The sequence below is a fragment of the Pteronotus mesoamericanus genome, unplaced genomic scaffold (assembly GCF_021234165.1).
Source record: "Pteronotus mesoamericanus isolate MK-2021 breed Mesoamerican mustached bat unplaced genomic scaffold, CSHL_Meso_final contig_40, whole genome shotgun sequence".
NCBI classification, from domain to species: domain Eukaryota; kingdom Metazoa; phylum Chordata; class Mammalia; order Chiroptera; family Mormoopidae; genus Pteronotus; species Pteronotus mesoamericanus.
In genome coordinates, this window is record NW_026555150.1 from 3,251,137 (window position 1) to 3,278,556 (window position 27,420).

Genomic DNA, 27,420 nt, shown 5'->3' on the forward strand with positions numbered 1-27,420 from the left:
AGGATGGTGCCATAAATAAACATGGTTCACCTCTTCACACAACCACATTAAATTTACAACAAAATTATAGAACAACTATCACTCAGAACCACCAGAAAACAAGTGGAATGGAAGTCTGACAACTATGGAATGAAAGAAACCACATCTTCCAGACTGGTAAGAGGGGCAGAATGAGGAGACAGACTGGTCTCACACTCATATATTGTAGATAAAAATTTGGCAGAGTCCCGACCCTACAACAAGCCCTCCATCCCAGTGTTCAGGTGGCAGGAAGATAATCCCCAATACTACTGGCTGCAAAAACCAGCAGGGATTGAGTCAGTGGAAGAAACTTTTGGACTCCCAAGCAGTTCCACTTAAAGAACCCATACATGGACTCACCTACTCAGACTCACTCCCTCTGAGCTCCAGCAATGAGGTAGCAACTTGAAAGGCACCAGTGGCATATAGGGAGGAAGTAAAGGGTTGGGCATCAAGCTGACAGCTGGGGGGACAGTTTTCTCCCAGACAAAAAAAGCCACTGTCCCTTTTATGAACCCTCCTCCCACAGAGCCACAGAGCCCACAGGCAGGTTGCCATATCTGAGACTCCATCAACCTCTCTAACACTTCTAACACTGTTTGTCCCATCCTGGAGATCCCCTGAGTCTCCGATCCACCCAACTTATGAACCAACACAAGCTGTTAACAGAGACTTTCCCATATGAATGGCTGATCATGGCTAATGCTTTACAACTTCCTAAATTCTCTCAAACAACAGCCTCCCTCAGTGAGCCACCCGTAACTCTTGCTAAGTGAACCCAGGCACTGCACAAGCAGCAGCCAGCATAGAGTCACAGCTTGGCCTCACCTGGGGATCTCCAAGCCCAGAACAAGTAGCAATATTCAGATTGCTTTATAATCAGGAAGGGTGGCCCCAGGCAAAGCACATGTGGGGGCTGACCTTGGCCTGCACCACCTGGGAAACTGCCGAGCCTACATACCCAGTGGAGAGCAACAGACCACACTGGAGAAACACTACCTTCCCCCTGCACAGCTGATCCTCTGCAGAGGTAGAGATTGGTGGTTAGGGGTCACAGCAAGTACTTGCAGCTGACTGGCCTGGGTAAATCCCTCCATTGATCTTCCAACAGCAGCCAAGGCTCAACTACAAGAGGAGGGTGTACTTAGCCTACACAAAGGGAACACCTTGAGTACCCAGCTTGGATCATAGGGGAGGCTGCACCACAAGACCCTACAGGACACCTATTACATTAGAGCATACTATTAAGACAGGGAGTCTAGCAACTCTGCCTAATACATAGAAACAAACACAGGAAGGCTGTCGAAATGAGGAAACAAAGAAGCATGACCCAAATGAAAAAAAAAAAACAGATCAAAACTCGAGAGAAAGAGCTAAACAAAAGGGAGGTAAGTAATCTATCGATGCAAAGTTCAAAACTCTGATTATAAGGATGCTCAAGGATCTTAGTCGGGCCCTCAACAGCATAAAAAATATCCAGTCAGAAACAAAGGAGTTTACTAATTGAAATAGAAAAAAATTACAGGAAAACAACAGTAGAGTGGATGAAGCGGAGGATCAAATCAGTGATTTGAAACAAAAGGAAGCAAAAATCAACCAATCAGAACAAGAAGAAGAAAAAAAGACTCCAAAAAAAAAAAATTGAGGATAGTGCAAGTAGCCTATGGGACAGCTTCAGGCATTCCAACATTCACATCATAGGGGTGCCAGAAGGAAAAGGCGGAGAGCAAGAAATTGGAAATCTATTTGAAAAAATAAGGAAAGAAAACTTCCCTCATTTGGTGAAGGAAATAGACATGCAAGTCCAGGAAGCACAGAGAGTCCCAAACAAGATGGATGCAAAGAGGCCCACTCCAAGACACATCATAATTTAAATACCAAAGGTTAAAGATAAAGAGAGAATTTTAAAAGCAACAAGAGAAAAGTTAATTACCTACATGAGAGTTCCCATGAGACTGTTAACTGATTTCTCAAAAGAAACTTTGCAGGCTAGAAGGGATTGGCAAGAAATATTCAAAGTCATGAAAAGTGGGGAACTACAGCCAAGATTGATATACCCAGCAAAGCTATCATTTAGAATCAAAGGGCAGATAAAGAGCTTCTCAGACAAGAAACAACTAAAGGAGTTCATCATCACCAAACCATTATTATTTGAAATGTTAACAGGACTTATCTAAGAAGAGGAGAGTGGAAGATGGCAGACAAGTAGGTGGAAGCCAAGTCCACTGGCTCTTGCACCCAACTTGGTCACTTAGCTGATATTCCAAAAAATAAAGGAAATGGTCAACAGAATCTTAGCTGACATGAAGTTTGGAAGCCAGAGTACAGAAGACACTTTGAAACAGGTGCATACAAGATGCAGCAGGAGTCGCGACTACCAGTCAGCCAGCTGGAGGGGAGAACCTACCAACAAATGAGTCACCAATAATCAAAGCCCAAGCACAACAAGAAAGCCCACAAAAACTGAAAAATAGGCAACCCTAGAGCATCCAGACAAGGAGATCAAAGAGACTGCACCACTGAGTCCCACAGAACTACTACCACAGAAGTCCACCCCACAAAGACAGGCAAGCAAAGCAGACCATCCTGAGACCTAGAAAGAGTCATATAAAATGGGGAGACAAAGAAAGAGCCCCGAACTGAAAGGAATGGAGGAATCCCCAGAAAAAGTGCTAAATGAAATCGAGGCAAGCACTCTGTCAGATAGAATTTTTTTTTAAAGCGGTTAAAAGTATGCTCAACGAGATCAGTGAACAACTACAAGAACTGAATGGGAACTACAGTAGCAAGAAAAAGGACATAGAAATTATTAACAAGAACAAGGAAGAAATGAATACAGTATCTGAAATGAAAAATACACTGGAAGGAATTAAAAGCAGGATAGATGAAGCAGAGGACCAAATCAATGAGCAGGAAGATAAGGTAGAAAGAAATCCACTTGCAGAGCAACAGAATGAAAAAAATACTCAAAAAGAACAAGGACAGTTTAAGGGAACTTCAGGACAACATAAAACGTAACAACATTCACATCATAGGAATATCAGAAGAAGAAAAGGACCAAGGGATAGAAAACATGTTTGAAAAAATGACAGAATACTTCCCTAACTTGGTGAGGGGAAAAGTCACACAAGTCCAGGAAGCAGATGGACTCAATCAAAATGAACCCAAAGAGGTCTACTCCAAGACACATCATAATTAAAATGCCAAATTTTGAAGACAAAGAGAGAATCTTAAAGGCAGCAAGGGAGAAACAACACGTAACATACAAGGGAGCTCCAATAAAGCTATAGGCAGATTTCTCAACAGAAACACTAAAAGCCAGAAGAGGTTGGCATGAAATATTCCAGATAACAAAAATCAAGAACCTACAACCAAGACTACACTATCCAGCAAGGCTCTCATTTAAAATAGATGGTAGAGTAGCTTCCTAGACAAAAGAAGGCTAAAAAAGTATGCTTCCAACAAGGCATTACTACAAGAGATGCTAAAGGAAATGGTATAAAAAGAAGCAAGAGAGGGAGAAAGAGAGATAGAGAGAGGGAGAGAGAGAGAAAGAGAGAGAGAGAGAGAGAGAAAAACACAGGTATGGAAAAAATGACAATAACTAAGCAGCTATCAATAATAATCTTAAATTTGAATTGTTTAAATGCTCCAATCAAAGGATGTAGCATAGCTGAATGGAAAAGAAAACATGACCAGCATATATGCTGCCCACAAAAGACTCACCTCAGAAAAAAACATCTACACAGACTGAAAGTGAAGTGATGGAAAAAATATTCCAATAAATGGATACAAAAAAGCTGGTGTAGCAATACTTATATTGGACAAAATAGATTTCAAAGTAGATTTTCATGGGCCATAAAAAGAGACAGAGAAGGACACTTCATAATAATTAAGGGAAGCATTCATCAGGAAGATATAACCATTGTAAACATATATGCACCCAACATGGCAGCACCCAAATAGAGGAAAATCTTGGAGGGCTACAAGAAAGATATAGACAGCAACACACTGATAATAGGGGATTTTAACACTCCACTGTTAACAATGGAGAGATCTTCCAAACAAAAAATCAACAAGGATATGGTGGCACTGAATGACACTCTAGATCAAATGAACTTAATTGATATATACAGAACCTTTACCCCAAAGAAGCAAAATATGCATTCTTTTCAAATGCACATGGGACATTTTCAAAGACAGACCACATGATAGGACAAAAAACAAGCCTCAAAAAATTCAAGAAAATTGAAATCATATCAAGCATTTTCTCTTATCACACTGGCTTGAAACTAGAAACCAACCTCAAGAAAAAATTCAAAAACATTCAAATTCATGGACACTGAATAGCATCCTACTAAATACTGAGTGGGTAAATAATGTGATCAAGGAATAAGAAAGTTTCTGGAAACAAATGAAAATGAACACACAACAGTTGAAAACATATGGGGCACAGCGAAGTCAGTCCTGAGAGGGAAGTTCATAACAATACAGGCCTACCTAAAAAAGATAGAAAAATCTCGAATAAACAATCTAACCCTACATCTACAAGAACTAGAGGAGCAACAGAAAACAAAGATCAGAGTGAGTAGAAGGAAGGTAATTATCAAGATCAGAGCAGAATTAAATGATAGAGACTAAAAGAACAATTCAAATGATCAATAAATCCAGGAGCTGGTTCTTTGAAAAGATACACAAAATTGAAAAGCCTTTAACCAGACTCATCAAGAAAAAAAAAGGGAGGACCCACATAAATAATATCATAAATGAGAGAGGATCCACATAAGTGATATCAGAAATGAAAAAGGAGAAATTACAAGCAATACAAAGTAATACAAAGGATTGTCAGGAATTACTACAAACAACTATATGTGAAGAAATTTGGCTGGTGTGGCTCAGTGGATTGAACACTGGACTGCAAAGCAAAGGGTCACCGGTTCAGTTCCTGATCAGGGCACATGCCTGGGTTGTGGGCAGGGCCCCCAGTGGAGGCCACATGAGAGGAAACCACGCATTGATTTTGTCTCCCTCTCTTTCTCCTACCATTCCCCTCTCTCTAAAAATAAATGAATAAAATAAAAATCTTTAAAATAAAAAAGGAATATGAAAAACTGGGCAAAATGGAAAAATTTCAAGAACATATAATCTTCCAAAACTGCATCATGAAGCAGCAGAAAGCCTAAATAGAACAATAACAGCCAGTGACATTGCAGCAGTAATGAAAAAACAAAAACAAAAAACAAAAAAACTCCCAGCAGACAAAAGCCATGGACCGGACAGCTTCACAGGCAAATTTTACCAAACATTTAGGGAAGAGCTAAATCCTGTCCTGCTCAAACTATTCCAAAAAATTCAAGAAGAGGGAAGACTCACAAACTCTTTTTATGAAGCGACTATCATCCTAATTCCAAAACCAGGTAAAGACACCACAAAGAAAGAAAACTACATGCCAATATCTCTGATTAACATAGATGCTAAAATCCTCAACAATATACCGGCAATCTGATCTAAATACATTAAAAAGATCAGAGGCTAGGGCAAGATGGTGAAGGAGTTAATAGAAGTCACACTGAACTCCTCCCAGGACCAAGCTGGAATTACAACTAAATTGGGGAGAAATCACCTGGAACAAACAACTGAACAATAGCAAAAGAGGAGCCTTATAACCTCAGACAGACAGAAGAATCATATTGAGCACAACCTGACTGGTAAAGAGTGTGGTAGAGACTCGAGAAGGCAGGCTGGGTGCCCACGGGCAGCAGCCCCAGAAGGGTATTTAAACAGCCAGCTGGATCCCCCTCAGAAGAGTGGGGTCTAAACCATAAGCAGGGATCTCCAGCCTACAGCATCAGAGCCCAAAAAGTACACAGATAACAGGAGCTGCAAAAAGCGGGAGGGTTGCTCTCTGCCAGAGAAAGGCACCTGGAGATGCAAAGAGCCATCTAAAGAGCCAATACAAATTTTTATTGGCAGCCACTTACATGGGCTGTGGCAAAGGCAGGGGCAGAGTGGGCTAGAGATGCCTGAGGAGAGACTGGGGAAGGAGATTTTGGCGAGAACTGAGGGAATACCCCCATGGGATCCTGGTGCTGACTCATCCCCTATAAGGCAGCAGCCACCTTGCTCAGGCAGACCACTTCCTTGAGCGGCAGCAGTAAGAGAGGACCCAATAACCCCGCCCCAGGAGGTACTCTGCATGCCCTGTGGTGTCTAAGCTGGTCTGCTGAGTGCAGAGTAAATAGATTTACAGCTGAAGGAGACAGACACAGGCAGTAGATTCCTGGAAGTCTCGAACAGACTGCCTAAGGTCAGACAGGGTCAACAGCTGACATCATCAGAGACAGAACCAGAAAGAAAAAACAGAAGTCTCCTATCATAGAAGTTCACACCACAAAGTCAGGAAGTCAAGACAGATCCATTTAAGGAGCAGAAGCAAAAAAGAAGAGTCTCGCAAATAATGGGAGACAAAGACACACCCCCCAAAGGGAAAGGAGGAACCCCCCGAAAGAGAACTAAATGTAATAGTGGCAAGTAAACTATCAGATATTGAGCTCCAAACAACGGTTCTAAGGAAATTCAATGAGCTCTGTGAGCTCAGTGAGAATTACAAAACACTACAGGGAAACTACAAGGAACTTACTGCAAAGTATATCGGCATGAAAAAGGACATAGAAACTATCAACAAGAGGCAAGAGGAAATAAAGACTACAATTTCTGAATTGAAGAACACAATAGAAGGATTCAAAAGCAGGCTAGATGAAGCCAAGGGACGAATCAAAAAGCTGGAGGGCAAGGTAGAAAAAAGCTCCCAGGAAGAGCAAGAAAATGAAAAAGGACTCAAAAAGAATGAAGAGGTATTTAGGGAAATACAGGACAACAAGAAATGTAATAATATCTGTATAATAGGGATACCAGAAGGCTAAGAAGAGGAGCAAAGGATAGAGAACCTGTTTGAAAAAGTAATGATGGAAAACTTCCCTAATTTGAGAAGAGAAAAAGTCACACAAATCCAGGAAGCACAGAGGGTCCTATTCAAGACGAACCCAATGAGGCCCACTCCGAGACACATCATTATTAAAATGGCAAATATCAAAGGCAAACAGAGTATCCTAAAGGAAGCAAGGGGGAAAGAGGTAGTAACATATAACGGAGCTCCAATACGGCTAGCAGCTGACTTCTCAACAGAAACGCTACAAGCCAGAAGGGAATAGGAAGAAATAATCCAAGTCATGAAAAGCAAAGGCCTGCAAACAAGACTGCTATGCCCAGAAAGGCTCTCAATTAAAATGGAAGGTGAAGTAGAGTTCCCCAGACAAAAGAAGGCTAAAACCAGCGTTGCAACATATGCTAAAAGGACTACTTTAAGAAGATGAATAGAGTCTATGGATACCCAGTTATTTTCAGTCACCAATACTTGATATTACCAATATTTTTAATATTAATCTGATTGAGGCAATGATGTGTTACTTTATTATTTGTTGAAAATAAAGCTGATTTTGTATAATTCTTGCCTATTTCTATTATTTTTGAAAAGCTTTAAATGACTTTTTGGTATTCTTTATCCATTTTTCGACTAAATGTTTGTAGAATTTTTTCCATTAAAAAAAACTATTAACCCTTTAGATGTGTTGCAAATACTTTCCTATTCTACTACTTGTCCTTTAATTTTTTTTATATGTATATTACTGCATAGTCTTACATGTTTAATACAGTCATATTGTCAGTATTTACTTTATAGCCTCTGAATTTGAATATTTTACTTCAGGGTAAGAAAAATATTAGTTTGTATTTTCTCCTAAAACTCCTTAGATTTTACATATTGATTTTTAACTCACCTCAATATTTTTTGGTATAATGTGTGAGATAGGGCTCGATATTTGTTTTATTTCAAGGAATAGGGGTCCATGCACCTTATTTGTTGAATAAGCCTTATTTTCCCCATTGATCTGAAATATAAATTTAATCATATATTACATTGTTAGATAGATAGATAGATATACACACGTGTTTCTAGAATGCTCATTTTATTTCATTGATCTACTTGATTATTTCTGTGCTGGTGTAATGTTGTTTTAATTGCAGAGACTTTATAATGGATTTAAATATTTTAATATTTTATCATGGATTTTGACATTTGAAACAATAAATAAATAAAATCAATCTGCATTTAAAAAGAAAAAAGAAAGAAGGAACTCCTACCTTTTGCAGCATAGATGGAACTGGAGAGTATTATGTTAAGCGAAACAAGCCAGTCGGTGAAGGACAAATACCATATGATCTCACCTATAAGTGGAATCTATTCCACAAAATAAACTAACGAACAAAATAAACCACAGGCATAGAAACATGGAGCAGACTGAAAGTCACCAGAGAGGATGGGGAAGGAGGACAATGGTGGAAAGAAGGAGGGACTAAATAAAGAACATGTATGAATGATCCATGGACACGGACAACAGAGTGGGAATTGACTGTGGGAGAGGGGGGTAGGGAGGGATGGGTGTAGGAGGGCAAAGAGGAAAAATTGAGACAACTGTAATAGAATAAACATGATTTAAAAGTTAAAAAAAAAAAACAAAAACCTCCCAGCAGACAAAAGCCTTGGACTGGATGGTTTCACAAGAGAATTTTACAAAACATTTAAGGAATAGCTAACCCCTGTCCTCAGACTATTTCAAAAAATCCTAGAAGAGGGAAGGCTCCCAAACTCTTCTTATGAGGCCAGCATCACCCTAATCCCAAAACCAGATAAAGACACAACAAAGAAAGAAAACTACAAGCCAGTATCGCTGATGAGCTTAGATGATAAAATCCTCAACAAAATATTGGTAAACTGCATCCAGGAATCCATTAAAAAGATCATCCACCATGATAAAGTGGCATTCATCCCAGGGACGCAAGGATGGTTCAATATTCACAAATCAATAAACATAATACATCACATGAACAAAAGGAAAGACAATCACATGATCATATCAATAGATGCAGAAAAAGAATTTGATAAGGTACAGCATCCATTTATGATAAAAACACTCAGCAAAGTGGGAGTAAAGAGGGCATAGCTCAACATAATAAAGGCCATATATGAAAAACCTACAGCCAACATCATAGTCAATGGGCAAAAACTAAGAGCTTTCCCACTAAAATCAGGAATAAGACAAGGTTGTCTGATTTCACCACTTCTATTCAACCTAGTATCGGAAGTACTAGCCACAGTGATCAGACAAGAAATAAAAAGCATCCACGTTGGAAAGGAGGAAATAATAGTGTCATTGTTTGCACATGACAGAATAGTGTACATAGGAAGCCCTACAGGCTCCACCGAAAGACCACTTGACCTAATAAGTGAATTTGGCAAAACAGCAGGATACAAAGTCAATATTCAGAAATCAAAAGCATTTTTGTACACCAACAATGAAGTATCAGAAGCAGAAATCAGGGGGGGAAATCCCATTTGCTATAGCAACAATAAAAATAAAGTATGTGGGAATAACCAAGGAGGTAAAAAACCTGTACTCAGAAAACTAAACACTGAAGAAAAAAATTAAGGAAGACACAAATAAATGGAAGTACATACCGCGTTCATGAACTAGAAGAATTTACATCATCACAATGTCCATAGTACCCAAACCAATTTATAGATTCAATGCAATCCCTATTAAAATACTAATGATGCATTTCACAGCTATGGAACAAATATTTCAAAAATTTATATGGAACCATAAATGACCCCGAATAGCTGCAGCAATTTTGAGAAAGAAGATTGAAGTAGGATGGATCACAATACCTGATATCAAACTATATTGCAAAGCCACTGTAATAAGAATAGTCTGGCACTGGCATAAGAACAGGAGCATGGATCAATGGAACATAACAGAGCGCCCAGAAATAAACCCATGTCTCTACAGTCAATTAATATTTGACAAAGGGGGCAGGAGCATAAAATGGAGTAAAAATTGCCTCTTCAATAAATGGTGCTGGGAGATCTGGACAGGTTCATGCAAAAAAAATGAAACTAGACCACCAACTTACACCATACACCAAAATAATCTCAAGATGGATAAAAGACTTAAGTATAAGTGATGACACCATAAAAGTCCTAGCGGAAAACATAGGCAGGAAAATGTCAGATAGCCCATGCAGCAATATCTTTGCCAATATATCTCCTGGGGCAAGGGATATAAAGGAAAGAATAAACAAGTGGGACTAAGTCAAATTAAAAAGCTTCTGCATACGTAAAGAAATCATCAGCAAAATGAAAAGGGACCCAACTGTATAGGAAAACATATTTGCCAATGATACCTCCGACAGGGGTTTGATGTCCAAAACATATAAAGAACTCACACGACTCCACTCCAGGAAGACAAACCAACCAATTAAAAAATGGGCAAAGGACCTGAACAGACACTGCTCCAAGGAGGAAATAGAGGGGCACATAGACATATGAAAGACTGTTCACCACCACTAGCCATCAGAGAAATGCAAATTAAAACCACAGTGAGATACCACTTCACACTGGTCAGAACAGCCATCATTAACAAATCAGCAAACAAGTGCTGGTGAGGATGTGGGGAAAGTGGAACCCTAGTGCACTGTTGGTGGGAATGCAGACTGGTGCAGCCACAGTGCAAAACAGCATGGAATTTCCTCAAAAAAACTGAAGATGGAACTGTCTTTTGATCCAGTGACTCCACTGCTGGCAATATACCGTGAGAATCCCACGTGACCAGTTCAACAGAATATATGCACCCCTATGTTCATAGTAGCGTTATTTACAATAGCCAAGTGCGGGAAACATGCAGCATAAGTTCCCATCAGTAAATGAGCAGATCAAAAAACTGGGGTCCATTGACACAATGGAACACTATGCAGCAGAAAGAAGGAACTCCTACCTTTCGCAACAACACGGATGGAACTGGAAAGCATTACACTAAGTGTAATAAGCCAGATGGCAAAAGAGAAATACCATATGATTTCACCTATAAGTGGAACCTAATGAACAAAATAAACAAATGGGCAAAATGGAACCAGAGACATGGAAATACATAACAAACTGACAGTGACCAGAGGGAGGGGAAAGGGATAATGGGGGGAAAGGGAAGGGTCTGGTCAAGGAATATGTGTAAAGGATCCATGGTAATGGACAGCAGGCTGGGGACTGACTGAGGGAGCGGGGAAGCAGGGGAGAGCAATGGGGGGAAAACTGGGACAACTGTTATTGAACAAAAAAATGACCACAACTATGAACAATAAAATGGCAATACTTATCAACAATTAAATCTAAAAAACAAACTAAGCAAACAAGAACAGAGACAGAATCATGGATCCAGAGAGCATTTTGATGGTTGCCAGATGGGAGGAGGGGCAGGGGGTAAAGAGTAAAGAGGTGAGCGAATTAAGAATAACAAATGGATAGTTACAGAATAGTCAGAGGAATATAAGGTAAAGGAAATGGAGTATCAAAGAACGTATACACACGACCCATGGACACGAACAATGGTGTGGGTATTGCCTGAGGGAGTGGAGGGTGTTGGGTGGAGGGGGGCAAAGGGGAACAAATTGGGACAACTGAAATTGCATAATCAATAATTTATTTTTTTAAAGATTTATTTTTAGAGAGAGCGGGAGGGAAGAGGAGAAACATCAATGTGTGGTTGCCTCTCATGTGCCCCACACTGGGGACTTGGCCTGCAACCCAGGCATGTGCCCTGGACAGGGAATCGAACCGGCAACCCTTTGGTTTGCAGGCCGGCGCTCAATCCACTAAGCCACACCAGCCAGGGCTAAAGTGTAATTAGAAAAATAAAAAGAAAATTATTCTGCCAAGTAAAGCTATCTTTTAGAATTATGGGACAGATAAAGCGCTTCCCAGACAAGAAAAAGCTAAAGGAGTTCACCACCACCAAACTGGTATTATATGAAATGTTAAAGTGTGTTCTTTAAGCAGAAAAAAAGATAAAAAATACGAATAAAATGACAATACATACATATCTATCAGCAACTGAATGTAAAAACCAAAATAATCTAACAAGCAGAAAAGAAACAGACTAATAGAGAACATTTTGATCATTGCCAGATGGGAGAGGGGTTGGGAGGATTGGTGAAAAAGGTGATGGGATTAAGAGGTACAAATTGGCCAAAAAACAGATGAATATTTTCATAGCCCCGGAACACAGACAACAAAGTGACGGAGGCCCAGGGCAAGGGACAGAGGCTGGGTAGAGGTGGGCAAAGGGGGATCATTGAGGAATCTGTTAATAGTGTCAACAATAAAATGTAAAATAAAAAGTAGTTCAGATTTCTTGCTGCAGAAAAGTCATGGGGATATAAAGTACAGCATAGAGAACGTAGTCAACAATATGGGGTCAGGTGGGCATGAGATTGATCACGATCACTTAGTAACGTAATGTCTGATCACTAGGGTGTATACGTGAAACTAATATAATATTGTATGTAAACTGTAATTGAAAACATTTAAAAAATTAAATGGCAAAAAATGGTACTATATTAGGAAATGACGACTTTCCAATAAATTGCAAATCACTTGTAGATCATTTGACAAGACAAAGCAAGATGTTCTAATTTTTGCCTCTACCCTTTAAGACAAGGTAGGGAATGCATGACTGTCTTCCAGATTCTTGGCAGCTCCAGAGAAGACAGGTTCAGGGTTAGTTATAAAGGTTTTGGTGTTCTTTGGAACAAGACTGAGAAAAACAAATTCACCCTTTTATGTCTTTTTGAGAATCCAGTGAAAGCTATAGACCCAGAAAAATGCACATACCACAACTTGCATTCAATTTCTGGGGGATCGTAGATATCTTCCAAGTCCGTTTATGAGCCTCAAGTTAAAAACTCCCTTCTAGTAAATGGAGAGCTTAGACGCCAGCCACTAGAACTCACAGTCTACATCCTAGAGAAATCCTGTGTATTACATGATTTTCATGTAAAAGTTTAAAGATGAGTAGGAGATTAAAGATAGCTACTGCTCAAGTTATTTAGTAATAAAATATTCATACTATTACTGCCTCAAAATATCCTGCTTTGCATATCATCACTCCACATTATCACTCTGTACATAGAGAAAGCAGTAAAGCCCTGCCTCACCCAACCTCCTCACCCAGGTTTATTTTTCCTCAGAGAACCTCCCTCCACCTAACTTGTTTGCCTCCATTGACTAGAATGAAGTTCCACAAGGGCAGGGTCTTTGTTTTGCTCTATACCTGTGGTGCATAGGAGGCACTCAAATATTTGTTATATAAATCTTTCATAGGCTTCTCTATTAACAGGTTTTTGTAAATCATTTTACTGGAACTTGGTCATGCTCATTCATTTACTGAATGACTGCTGTCATGCTATAATGGCAGAGCTGAGGAGTTGCAACAGGGTCCACATAGTCTGTAAAGCCTCAAACACTTGCTATCTGGTCCTTCACAGAAAGTTTGCTGACCACCAGTAGCACTCATTTGGCCCACATTTCTCAAGCCAACTCTTTTGTACTTAGAACAGAGTAGATGCTTAAAAACAGCTATCACTACACATATACAGATTTGCTACTTCTAACACGATGTTTGCACATTTAAATCAAAAGTTATTATTTTCCCTTCTCAATGCATTTCTACCAAGGCCACAACCAAAGATTATCTCTGTTCAATAATTTGGGGAATAGAGAGAAGGGATACTATGCTTAGTAGTAGTAAACTTTCTCGTTCAAACTCACAATCGTGCTTTAAAATGTGAAAGCAACGTAACAACTGACAAGCTCTTTATTGATATATTTCAGACAGATGACTTTGCAGTAAACCATAGTTATATTCTCAATGTCAAAATAATTCAAAGATGTATCATTGCTTTTTCTGCCAGACACATTATAGGCGCTTGACAGTCATTGAATGGGTCACTCTCCCCTACGTATTGATTGTGGTCATATTTTGAAAATTACAGTTATCTGAGCAGGAGCATCAAGATTTACATCCTTTACCAATTCTGTAATATGCTCAGCATTGTGCAACCCTTTAAAAAACTATAGCCTTTGTCACTCTCAAGAAAAAACTTAATTTGCAGCCCTGGCTGGTGTGGCTCAATGGACTGACTGCCAGCCTGTGAACCCACGAATTGCCAGTTCGATTCCCAGTCAGGGCACATGCCTGGGTTGCAGGCCACATTCCCAGCTGGGGCACGCACACAAAGGAACCGTACACAAAGGAACCAATTGATGTATCTCTCGCAAACACTGATGTTTCTCTCCCTTTCTCCTCTCCTTCCCCTCTCTCTAAAATTAATGAATGAAATCTTTTCTTAAATCTTCTAAACATGTTTTAAAAGGCTTTATTTTTAGACAGAGGGGAAGGGAGGGAGAAAGACAAGAGCGAGAAACATCAATGTGTGGTTGCCTCTCACGTGCCCCCTAGTAGGGGCCTAGCCTGCAACCCAGGCACATGCCCTCACTGAGAATCGAACCGGCAACCCTTTGGTTCAAAGCCAGTGCTCAATCCACTGAGCCACACCAGCTAGGGCTAAAATATTTTTAAAAAATTTAAAAAAATTTAAATTTGCATACATATCATTGGTTCCAAGTAACTGAAGAGTAAATGGTAATTCCTGGCATCATTTCAGCCCAATGTTTACCCAGGTCCAGAGGTGAGCAAACAATTTTTTCATATTATTAAGTGAGATATCATTTGAAAGCATTATAGACCATGGACTAGGATGGAAATGAGAAGAGAAAAAGGCTAAGAACCTTACTGAGTTATCTTTGCTAAGTAATTTTGAATAAGTGACAATACACACAATGATACACAATCATTTGAGAAAACTGTTTATTTAGAAAAAAGGTTACACCAGTAGAATTCAGTAGATTAAAAAATTTTCTTTTAAAAATGTCACTCAAACTTTTCCAGATGAAAGTTCAGCAATACAAAGCTCCTCTAGCTGTAGAATTAAAACACAACTAAGTTTTGACACCGCCCCCCCCCCCGCCCCACAGATTTGTCTAACATAATAACAAGAAAAAAATGGCATGGACAAGTGAGTGCTGGTATACCTTTTGCTTTTTTAAACAGGTTTTAATGTTGTACATGTACTATATATAAAGTGATCTCTAAGCATTGCATTAGACACTGCTCCCACTTTGATTTTAGTGACTAATATTAAAAACAAGCCAAATAATAAATTAAAAATGAGTTTTAAATGAGGTAAATTCAAAATAGTTCGATAATTGTTTATTTTCAGCTTCAAACAATAAAAAGAAAACATTTCGGATTAAAAAAAAAACTAAACCTGAAGTGAAATTCTGTACACATGAAACCTTAATTGCTTCTTGGGGACTCTATGCAGCACATTGTGCTAAAAATATGGAATAGTTAACACTTTCAGCCATTTACTGAAAATAAATATGTAGAAACTAAGCAACAAGTTAAATACAGTAATGTACAACTCAACAATTTTAAGTTTTCGGCATGGAGCAATAAAGCAGATAAATGAATAATTTAAGAAGATGCAACTGGGCCCTCTTCATTCGTGATTCTTGGCAATCTACTCAGGAATATACATTTCTGGTCACAGCTGAACCATTGCATTTCAATCTCATCTGAAAGAAACAAAGTGATTATATTGATCGATGAAGGAAAGAAAGGAAGGAAGGAGGAAAGGATGAAAGGAGAGAAGAAAGAATTTGGAAGGAGATGGGTAAGGGAGGGGGAGGGAAGGAGACTGGAAAGAGATGGGGGAGGGTAGGGGAAGGTGAAAGGAAAAAGAGGTGGGAGAGCAAGGGAAGGGGAGGGGTGAGGGAAGGGGAGGTGAGGGGAGGAGGAAGGGGAGGGGGAAGGGAGGGAGTTTGGTTTAGAAGAAAAAAATCAGTTGAGTTCTATCAACAACAAAGGCTTGAATTAAGTCCCTAGATAAGGATGAAATATCTGTGTATTTCTTATTGCCCACTCTCAAAAACCATTAAAGATAGGCACACTATGATGACTTCAAAATAAAAAACACTGAACATTTTATCTGTGAAAAAGGGATGAATAGGGGAGGGAAGGAAGGGAAAAATGAAATAGAAACAAGTAAAATGATCCTCAGGGGCAGGCAATAGCTTGTCAAAAGTAAATATAACACATAGCAATGAAAAAGAACCAATTTTACATGATTAACAAAAAAAAAAAGAGAAAAATGACATCACATTTTTCACAAGGGCATGACTTTAATAGTGACTTATATTAAGATGCAATGTCTGCTAAATTATAAAAATTGCTTTAAAAATATATTGACTTAATTATACTCATTTCCTTTCCTTTATGTATTGACATTTTTCAAATACTGCATACTGAAATAAATTCAAAACATGATCATTACAACATGTGGCAAATAACTTATCTGCCTAACATTTTCTCATTCATTTTAAACTAATGCTTAACGCATTACTTTATTGATGAAAATACTACATTCACATATTTCATAAAACCAGAGCTAGAAGAGCCTTAGAAAATAATCACACTTGCATGAAATGCTGACAAATAATTTACATATCATTTCTATACAGCATTCTGTTCATACCATGTATAATCTTGATATCTTCATAATTATAATTGTGGATATGCTAATGGTGAACTTATAAATTTAATACTTAAAAATCATTGTTCCTGTCCATAATTGATGAATGGATAAACAAAATATGATACACATTCATACAATGGATTATTCAGTTATAAAAAGAAATGAAGTTTTGATACATGCTATATCATGGATGAACCTTGAAAATATGATGCTTTGTGAAAGAAGCCAGACGCAAAAGATCACAATATTGCATGATTCCATTTTTATAAAATGTCCAACACAGGCAAATCTATAGAGACAGAAAGTATATTAATCGTTTCCCAGGGACGGAAAAGGGCAAAATTGGAAGTGATTGCTAACAGGTGTGGGGTCTCTTTGCGGTGATGGAAATGTTCTGGAATTCATGGTGATGGTTACACAACATAGTATCAATAAATATACTAAAACCCATTTTTAAATGGCAAGTTTTATGTTCTGTGAATTTTATCTCATTTTTTAAATGGCAAAAAAGTCAATGTTCCAATCAAGAGTATCATGGTATCATTATAGCCATAACTAGAGTAAGAAATAGGTTCTCAATCATGAAGATGTCACAACAGGAGAATTACTGAGCAAGGGAAATTTCGATGACACATTTGAGGGCATATTGAAGGATAAAACTGCTATTGCTGTTAAAACATGTAAAGATGCTCTGTCTCAGGAATGGAAATTAAAATTTTTACAAGAAGCCAAAATCCTCAAGCAATACAATCATCCCAATATTATCAAACTTATGAGTTCACACACAAATGCAGTCTATCTACATTATTAAGGAACTGGTTCCAGGAGGCGATTTCCTCTCCTTTCTGAGAAAGAAGGATAAACTGAAACAGTTAGTGAAATTTTCATTAGATGCTTCTGGATGGCGAATTTCAAGTAAAAATTGTATACACAGGGACCTTGCTGCAAAGGAACTGTCTGGAGGTGAAAATAATGTTCTGAAAATCAGTGACTTTGGAATGTCTCGTCAAGAGGATGGTGGTGTGTATTCATCTTCTGACTTAAAGCAGATTCCCATTAAATGGACAGCACCAGAAGCTCTTAATTATGGGAGATACCGTTCTGAGAGTGACGCATGGAGCTTTGGCATCCTCCTCTGGGAGACCTTCAGCTTAGGGATCTGTCCATACCCTGGAATGACAAATCAGCAGGCACAAAAGCAAGTGGAAAGAAGATACTGGATGTCAGTCTCTCAGCAGTGTCCAGAGTGTATTTATAAAATAATGCTGAAGAGCCCTAGCTGGGTAGCTCAGTTGGTTGGAGCATCACCCAATATACCAAGGCTGCGGGTTCGATCCCCGGTAGGGTACAAACAAGAATCAACCAATGAATGTGTAAATAAGTGGAACAAAAAAAGCGATCTTTCTCTCTCTCTCAAATCGAGAGAGAGAGAGAGAGAGACAGAGAGAGAGAGTGAGTGTGCGTGTGCGTGCGTGCGTGCGTGTGTGTGTGTGTGTGTGTGTGTGTGTTGGGATTACAAACTTGAAAACCAACCCAAGTTCAGTGAACTTCATAAACTACCATCAAGAAGAAAGTCACATAGCGATGAAACAGTGCCAAACTCAGCCTTCAGGACTCGTTACCTTCCAGCAGAATTAATATTTTCTTCTCACTAACAATGAGTTTACCTGGAACATTCTCTAAAGTTTTTTAAATTAACTTTTTATTCAAATACGGGCCCTTTCACCACTCTAAACAAGAAAGCACAGGTTCTAAATGCAATGGATCACACAGATCTATCTTTTTCTCACCTAGGACTATTGACGTTTCTCAAAAGGTTTCTACTTCAGGCTCAGTTCAGAGTTGGCTGCCCTTCATCCTAGACACCTCTACTTTATTGGTGCTACAAACAGCACTGGTAATACCATGTTTGCAGGACACATTCTAAAAACAGTGGCCCTCCACACTGCTAAGACAAGATTACCTTTGTAAATATCACTTTCTATTGAGAATTATCTGGACATCCTGGGTTTTTTCCTTTTTCCTTGCCAGAAATAGGCCCTAACAAATCAGTAACATTGTCATTACCTATGTTCCACCACTCTCTCCTCCTTTGTCAGGGCATCAAAAAACTGCATGCAATGACCTCAAAGAGCACCCTCTCATGGTTGAGACAGCTGATTTTAACTGATGTTATTTCATAGAGACCAATGACAGCAAGAAGCAAGTTTGAAAAGTAGGATGGTCTAGAGAAAAGAGCAGCTAGACTGATGATCAAAGTAGAGAAGCAAGACAAATTACAAAATCGGCCTTTCTTATCAGAGGTATGCTTTTATAAACAGACACTATCTAATTTTATGATCAAATGCACCAAGAAGGTCCTAAAAAATGTTTCAGTAGTTCATAGATTCCTCATAAAAGAGCCCTCCCTCTTGGTGGCAAAATTTGCTTTAGAGAAAATACAAGCCCACAATGAATTAACAGATTTGATTGTCTTCGCCTCAAAGAAGGTATTCCAGAATTTAGTTCCCTTCAAGATTTCATGATACTAGTTTGTTCTCCCTTTCCCTCTCTCCCTGCAAGTAAAAAGGCATATATAGATGAAGTTGACAGCTAAAAAGTGAAATGAACATTTATTTATGAGGACGAAAGAAGTTACAGGGAGAGCCATCCACTTCACTTCTTTTGTTTAACCCTATATTGCTTCCTAGCAATTCTTAACATAGCAAATATACTTTCTGGGATTCCTAGCATGTTTCATGTGGGTAAAATGTAACAGTTAAAAACTGGGATTTTATTGACCTGAACCTTAGCGTACCCAGAGGTGACTCTTGGGGTAAATGCATGTATAGGGGATAGTCATGCTCAGGGGTAAATGGTGGCATTGGAGCCTTTTATAAGTGCTTGTGACAATGTCCAGATTAAAAAAAAAATGCACAGCACCTTACTAAATATTTAGTCTACCTTAAGTGGAAGAAAAAAAATAGAAAATTCCTCCTGTTCTTTCCAACTTTTTGGTGCCTATGACTATCAGTGCACAAAACTTTTGGACACATTCAATGATTACTACATAGAGACCCAAATGAAAGCATAATAAACCTGCCCTCAAAAAATATGTCGCAACACACAAAGCAACTTCTTTTTAAACAGTATACTATCAAATTCTTGAAGTAAACTAAACCTTCCTGAGGGCAAAAAAAAAAAAAGTCAATGCTATTTCTCATCAATCCCAAAGAGATATACTTAATACTTCTGTACACAGTTCTCCTAAAGTTAACAGAGTAGCTGAAACCTAGCAGGTAATAAAGAAAAATACTTGGTTGCTTGATTAAAAGGAAGGAATGAAGTTACTGCCTTTAACAAGATCACAATCTAAGGATAGAGACATATAATATACTCATATATAAGATTCAGTGACTAGGACTCTGTGGGCAAGCCTACACATATGTAAGCAATGGGAAACTACTGAGAAAGAAACCTGAACACTCTCTACTCCAACGCATTACCAGCATCTAGGACTATGCCTGGACATAGCAACACGGTCCTAAAATAATTAATCTTTGAGCACTTAAAAGGTCAGTTTCTAAGTATGGACTTTAGAAACAAGAATCATAACAGGGATTACAAAATCAACTGTTTACGGAGGTTAGTATACGAGGTCTGTCCAGAAAAAGTCCAACCATTGCTAATAAAATGAGAACAGTTTGCATGACATCAATGTAACCTGGCTGCCAAGGAGAGTGGTTTGCAATGCGCATGCGTGAACAATGATGACTTTCCTGTACTAGTCAGTGGGGGCAGTAGAGGCCCCATTGAGTGAGCATGTGTACTATGTGGCCATCACATTCAAAATGACTGAGTGAGTAGAGCAATGAATCTGCTTCAAATTTTGTGTTAAGCTTGAACATTCTCCCACGGAAACTCTCTGGATGATTCAGAAGGCCGCAGCTATGGGCAACTGGTGACTGGCAGCTTCATCTCAACAATGTGCCCGCTCATGCATCATGTCTTATACAAGAGGTTTTTTGTGAAACGTTAAATCACCCAGGTGACTCAGCTCTGCTACAGCCCAGATGTGGCACCCTACAACTTCCGACTTTTCCCAAAACTAAAATCACCTTTGAAAAGGGAGAGATTTCAGACCATCAATGAGACTCAGAAAAACATGATGGGGCAACTGATGGAGACTGGGAGAACTGTGTGAGGTCCCAAGGTACCTATTTTGAAGGGGACTGAGGCGTCACTGTCCTATGTACAATGTTTCTTGTATCTTTTATCTTTTTCAATAATAGTCTCTACTTTTCACATCGCATGGATGGATACTTTCTGGACAGACCTCATATAATGGAAACAAATGAAGTGAGCTGTGTGGGGGCTGACTGAGGTGCACTATAAAAAAAAAAAGAGCCACTCTCTATATAAAGGGGGCAGCACCTAGGAAGGTCTAGCTGTGATAGTGGCCATAGAGAAATCAGGATACAATGTTGCCAGATGTCCCAACTCCTCAAGAGAAACTAAAATTCAGACGTGTCAACTGTTCTGATTTTTAAAGGCGACCATTTTTTTTAAAACCTAAATATCGTGTGAGGTCCAGAAGGTACATCTAACAGGCCATGTTCTGCCCAAGGGCTGAGAATTTACAACCTTGGAATTACAGGATAAAAGAATTAATTAAGTTGCACATATGAAACTGGAGGTGAGAGAGATTAGGCCTTATTGGAGTGGAGGATTGGAATAGGAATGTACAATGGTATATTACAAATACAGAGGGAGAAGATAGAGCTAAGTGCTATGTTCTTTGAAATCAAGAATAAAGTTCAAGATTTAGCTTCTCAAAGTCTAGGAAGAAGTTTGTTTAGCATAGCATCTGGTTCTAAGAAGATTCTCAGTGATTTAACTGAGCTCAACATTCATGAACTGAGGGCCACATGTATCAAATTAAAATTGAGAAGCTAAAGGATGGTTCTAAGAAAAAAAAATTTCATTGGCAGGAATTTTTAGAGATTAAACTAGAGGAAAGGTTAAAGGCAAAGCAGGTAGTAGTGTTCAAGGAACTAAATCATGGAGCAATAAAGAATTTGGACAAAGACTTTAGCAATAACAAGTAACAGAGGATACAGAGAACTAGCAGAAAGAACTGTGCAACTAAAAATCTGGAGACAGGAAAAGACAAAAGACCTTGCAAGGAATTTAATCCGGATCACATTTAAACATTGTTATTTTCTTAGCTCGAATGCAATCATTTTAATGTTTCTGAAATCAGGGTGATATTTACAGTCACAGTTATTTCTCTATTCACCCTTCTCAAAAAACAGTTCTAGAAACCAGTGATGATTCTTAGAATTAACGACACCTTTGAATCACAGAAATGTGACATATGCAGCAGCTCTCCTTTCTGTAGAAAGTAAAATAAATAAAAAACAGCAGGAAGCAGCGTTATCTGAAGTAGCCTAAGGGTAAATGGTGCCAATTTGAAATGAAGAGACCTCTAAAGGTAAAGGAAGAACAAGGGGCAACACCTTACCAACTCTAGAATGTATCCAATAGGAGGCAGCCAGAAAAAAGAAGTATCAACCAGAGTCTCACAAAATAAGAGTCTATCTAAGAAAAAAAGTATAGTACATAATTGTCAGCAAGAAATTGAACAGGGTGATCATCATGCTAAATGAATCTTAAAAGGGCACCTGAAATGAGAAGCTCTGCTACAAGACCATCAGCTTAACTAACACCTAACACCCAGGCCAGTCTTTTCTTGCCTTTGGTCCTGAGAAAGAATACGGAGAGGTAAAGTACAAATTCGTAGCTTATGTGAAGAACTCAAAGGAATCTGTAGTGTAATTTTCACATACCAAAGAATAATATTTAGGTACTAAGTGAAGACAGATGGATAAAAGCACAGTGAAAGTTGTCAGTGACTATGGTTGGCCCGCTTCCTAATGAAGATACGAGGAAGATTTTTTGGTTTTCCTTAATAAAAAAAATTTGTAAAAGCAAGAAGTGAAAAACAAAATGCCAAACTAAAAGAAAGGTTAAGATGAAGAATAAAAAGGAAAAGATTAATTCATACTTCACTACAGGACAGTTAGTTGTTGGAGCAGGGGATGACTAGAATTGAAGAATGTGCAGTAATACTTCTTTTACAATTTTTCTAATTTAAAAAAATTACTAAATTCTATGTTCTCTCGTAACTCTCATTTTACCCTACTCTACTACTTAGATAACAAGCACAGAATAACAAAGCAGAAAAAGCACACCCTAGTCAGGAGGTTACCTATCTGGCAACCTCAAATCCCTGCTTTGCAGCCAAAATAACTATGACAACATCTATACCCTAAAACTCATTACCCTTATACAGAATGGACTCTCAGACACGTCTCACTCTTGCATACTTGATATCATTAAGCAGTGAAAGCTAGTATGTAGGCAAAAAAAAGGACTAAAAAAACCTCAACAACTTCAAATACAGCCATATTGAACCACATGTAGAGGGCAAATCATCCTACACACCTCAGTAATCCTAAGGCATCACAACACAGCAACTCTTCCGATGATGACCTGAGTGCTCAAAAAAGTCTATATTAGGTTCTGAACACTCTGTCCACGAAGAGAGTGGACCACTGTCCACATACAATGTATTTAAGACGGTTAAAACACTTTTTGAATCTCACATAAGGCAAAGCTACCTTGAAAACAAACTTGCATATTTCAAATTCCAGAACTAAAAGCACAGGCCAGATTTTTTGGCTCTGCAGAACTTGAGCAGTGGTAGAGAAAGAGGAACAAAAGCTTAAAACAAAAATCTCTGAACAGCATGTCTGCATGAAAAGGCAAAAAGAACACACAACACTAAAGGGCAGAACCTAGGTTTAAGCACTGGCTCTGTCAGCTGGAGTCTGTCACCCTCTTCAACTTAACCTTTCAGAGTCGCAGTTTCTTCACGTGTAAAATGCAGATGCCACGACCACCTACAAGGCTATAGGCACTTTAAAAAGGTAATTAAGTAGCCAAAGAAGATGGAAATGAGTGGTGAAGAGAAAGCCAGATGTTCCTAAATACACCTTGGTGCCCCCCAAAATGCATAGCTCATCAGCAAGCTTAAAAATGAAAATAGCTGAAAAATAACTGTGAATCTTGTTTTGCATCTATACCCAAAGACCTAGTCATTATGTTTAGGTGAAAAATTCTATCTGTACTTTGCAAAATGAATCTAGTTTCGTCAACATCGTCAGACCCCGTTTTATAAAATTTCTCTTCAAATGAAAAGGAGGTGAGAGAACACTCACCTTGATTGAAAGTCTTCATTATCTGTGTTTGTCCGAGGACTTATGAGTAGATGACAAATTAAGGGGAAAACTAGGGAAAAAAAGAATGGTGTCTCATCTTTTAGTACAATCCCTTAGCTCGTAGGCCTACTTGGCTCTGACCAGCCTGGTAGCCTCAAACTCTACCAGCTCTGCTTCTCTGCTGCAGCAGCTTGCCCTTCAATTCCCCATGCTTCTAGCCCGAGGGACTCTGTTCTTTTTCTTCCTCTCTGTGACAACACAGCCAGAAGGACTCCAAATCCCTTGGTAGCATAAAACCACCTCAGTCAACAAAGAAGTTTAAAAAAATATATCAGCTCTCCCACTTTCCACTTTTCATACAGTTGAGAGGATTAACTGGAGAGACCATTTAAAAGCTAAGAGGCTCTTAAGCATTTAGAGCACATACTACAAAGGTACAACTCTAAACATGAACAGTATCAAAGCTTTCCATTTCACTGATTAAAAGCATCAATAAGATGAAAAGGATATTGTTTCTTCTCTTCCTTTCCTCCTGAACTGTCCCGTTTCTCTTTCTTTTCTATCTTTTCTTTATCATGCCTGGACTCCTATAAGGAACGGTGCAATTAGTTGGGGAAGGAAAAACCAAATAAAAAAAATCAGCTCAAAATCCTGTTTCAATCACTCACCAGTGATAAATTTCTCTTCAAAAACTTATTTAATATGATACAAAAAGCACAAGCAACAACAAAGAATTGGACTTCATCAAAAGTAAAAGCTGTCATGCATCAAATAACACTATCAAGAAAGTGAAAAGACAACCTACTGAATTCGGGAGAAAATTATTTGCAAATCATACATCTCGTAAGAGTCTAGTATCAGACTATATAAAGAATTCTTACAACTGAGCAACAAAAAACAAATAATACAATTAAAAAATGGCCAAAGCATCAAGATTTCTCCAAAGGAAATATACAAATGGCCAAAAAGCGCATGAATAGATGCTCAACATCATTAGTCATTAAGGAAATGCAAATTCAAAACCACAATGAGATGCCTCTTCACACCCACTAGGATGGCTACATAATAAAATAAATATTAAAATTAAAATAAAAAAAAGGGTCGGCAAGAATGTAGAGAAATTGGCACCCTCATGTGTTGCTGGAGGAAATATAAACTGTGCTGCCACTGTGGAAAACAGTTCCGTGGTTCCTCAAAAAGTTAAACATAACATTACCATATAACCCAGAAATTCCATGCCTGGGTATTCACACAAGAGATTTTAAAACAGGTATTCAAACAAATACTTCACAGCAGCACACAAATGTTCATAGTAATAGCACTATTCACAACAGCCAAAAGGTAGAAAACAACACAAAAGTCCATCAAATAACAAATGGTCAACAAGTGGGGTATAGTCATACAATGAAATATTATGTAGCCATGTAAAGAAATGAAATAATTGATTCATGCTGCATCATGGAAACTCTCAAAAACATTATGCGAAGTGAAAGAAGTCAGACACAAAGACCACTTTATTACATGATTCCATTTATGTGACAAAATCCAATACTGGTAAATCCACAGAGACAAAAAGCAGGTTAGTTTTTTCCAGGGGATAAAGGGAAGAGAAAATGGGGAATGACTGCTTAAATGGGTATGGAGTTTCCCTTTGGGGTGATGAAAATGTTTTGGAACTAGATAGAGATGGTGATTGCACAATGCTGTAAATATATTAAATGTGACTAACTGTACACTTTAAAATGGCTATTTATGTTATGTAAATTTTACCTGAACTTAAAAAATATTTAAAAGGAGCAACTTTCTCTTTAAAACATAAAAATTATAAAACTATCACTTTATAATTTTCCAAAACTGCTTTAAACAACTACAAATTTAACTATAAATATATAAAAATATGTATTTTAATATCCACCATAATAATGCTTTGTAATGACTTTACACTTTAGTAATGACTTGCTCAGTTTATGTCAGATGCACGAGATGTATCTTGAATAGCATCCATTAGTACCTAAGAACGTAAACTACACTTAATTTGAGAATCAAACATAAGTTGCAAACACGTAAGGTTATTAGGAGAAAATGTTATAAAAATGTTTAGAATCACAATTAAAGATTTTTGACTTCATGACCAAGAGAATGCAAACTACACTTAGTTTGAGAATTAAATATAAGTTGTAAACACATAAGGTTATTAGGAGAAAATGTTATAAAATGTTTAGAATCACAATTAAACATTTTTGACTTCTTGACATTGTAATGACCAGGGAGAATTCATGTAACCGTAGTTTAATCTCATGAACAAAGAGAATGTAAAAGCATTGTTGTTGTAGAAAAAGAAAAGCTGAAACTCAACGAACAGAAATAGGTGGGAGTGGAAGGGAGAGGAAAGGAATTTCAGAGGTAAACTAATTCTACCCTCGTGGTAATTTGGGACTAAACTGGCTCGAATTCCTCAGAACACCTGCCCCCACCAATGTCTTATCTTCCCATCCCAAGTAATTAACAAAAGACTATTTGACTACAAAAAAAACCCCTCATTATTTGCTAGATTTTCAAAGGGTTAATTTTCTAAGAAAAGTATACTGTTCCTTTGTTTTCCTAATTTACCTTTTTGCCACTGGAGGAGATTTTATCCATTTTTTCAGACTTAAATGAATCACCGCCTTTTTCTTTGCTTGAAGATTTTGACTTATTTTTTTCCTTGTCTTTCTCATTTGGATAAGGAGATTCACATGGACTTTCACTTTTGTGTTTTGAAACTGCCACTAAAATTATAAAAGAGAATCATGAAAGCCATTTCCAATTCAGGTTGATGATTGCTTCAAAAGTATTTGTAAGTCTACCTACTTGTTCCATTTTCCTCTTTTCGCCTCTTGGTTAAGTCCGGTAGCACTTCACGGTCATTGTTTGAGTGATCCTAGAACCAAGAATTGTGAACTACATTGATCGAGAGTTTATATTTTTGTTTTAAAGTATTACTTTTATACAAGAAGGGCACGGCTAACTAGCATTGAAGAATATTTGCAGTAGTTTCACATACTTGGTAAAATGACATGAAAGACAAGCAGAACTAGAGAAGATTATTAGGCTGAAGATCTTTATTACTGTAAGATTCAAACACACTTTAGGGTGAAAATACCAATTAGAACACTAAATAACAGATTGCCATGCAACAAACTAGTACTTTAAAAATAGACAACAAACATACTACTGTACGTGATAATGAGCTTTCCAAACTAGTTTTAAAAAATTACAAACCCTTTTCCGTTCTTTCCTGTCCTTTTCATCTTTTTTCTCTCTTTCTCTGGATCTTTCCCTTGACTTGTCCAAATCTTTCTTGTCCATTTCTCTCTCCTTACTCTTGGACAGTGGTGAAGGAGTATGATTAAGGTAGAGCTGTTAAATTAAGGCAACATTACTAAAGATTATTAGTTTTCCAGTACTGGTATCATTTGCTTGATTGTTTATTTAATGAAAGACAATTGGTAGTTACACCCAAAGTCAAAAATGGTCAGCTGTCTGGATTATAAGAGGTAAAATAAAAAAGCATAGCACAAATTATGCAAAGACTTCAATTCTTAGTCTTACAAAA

At 38.1% G+C, this 27,420-nt stretch overlaps 2 protein-coding genes across 4 annotated transcripts in view; one reads left to right on the forward strand and one right to left on the reverse strand.

Moving 5' to 3' along the window:
* Positions 1–21,650, forward strand: part of LOC129073326 (tyrosine-protein kinase Fer-like) — a 32,991-nt gene extending 11,341 nt beyond the window's left edge. The window contains 3 exon segments of the mRNA XM_054576976.1: positions 17,123–17,337; positions 17,339–17,903; positions 21,534–21,650. Of these exon segments, the coding sequence (XP_054432951.1) occupies positions 17,123–17,337; positions 17,339–17,903; positions 21,534–21,650 (897 nt within the window).
* The window catches only part of THOC2 (THO complex subunit 2), a 113,681-nt gene continuing 103,868 nt past the window's right edge, over positions 17,608–27,420 (reverse strand). For 2 of the 3 annotated variants that reach the window (XM_054576986.1, XM_054576985.1), the window contains exons 34-37: positions 27,087–27,224; positions 26,676–26,745; positions 26,436–26,593; positions 23,611–24,412 (exon numbers count right to left, since the gene is read on the reverse strand). In XM_054576986.1, coding sequence (XP_054432961.1) covers positions 24,299–24,412; positions 26,436–26,593; positions 26,676–26,745; positions 27,087–27,224 — 480 coding nt within the window. In that variant the 3' untranslated portion in view covers positions 23,611–24,298. Of the gene's footprint in view, positions 17,734–23,610; positions 24,413–26,435; positions 26,594–26,675; positions 26,746–27,086; positions 27,225–27,420 lie in introns of those variants that run through there. The other variant, XM_054576988.1, reaches the window with a different exon arrangement.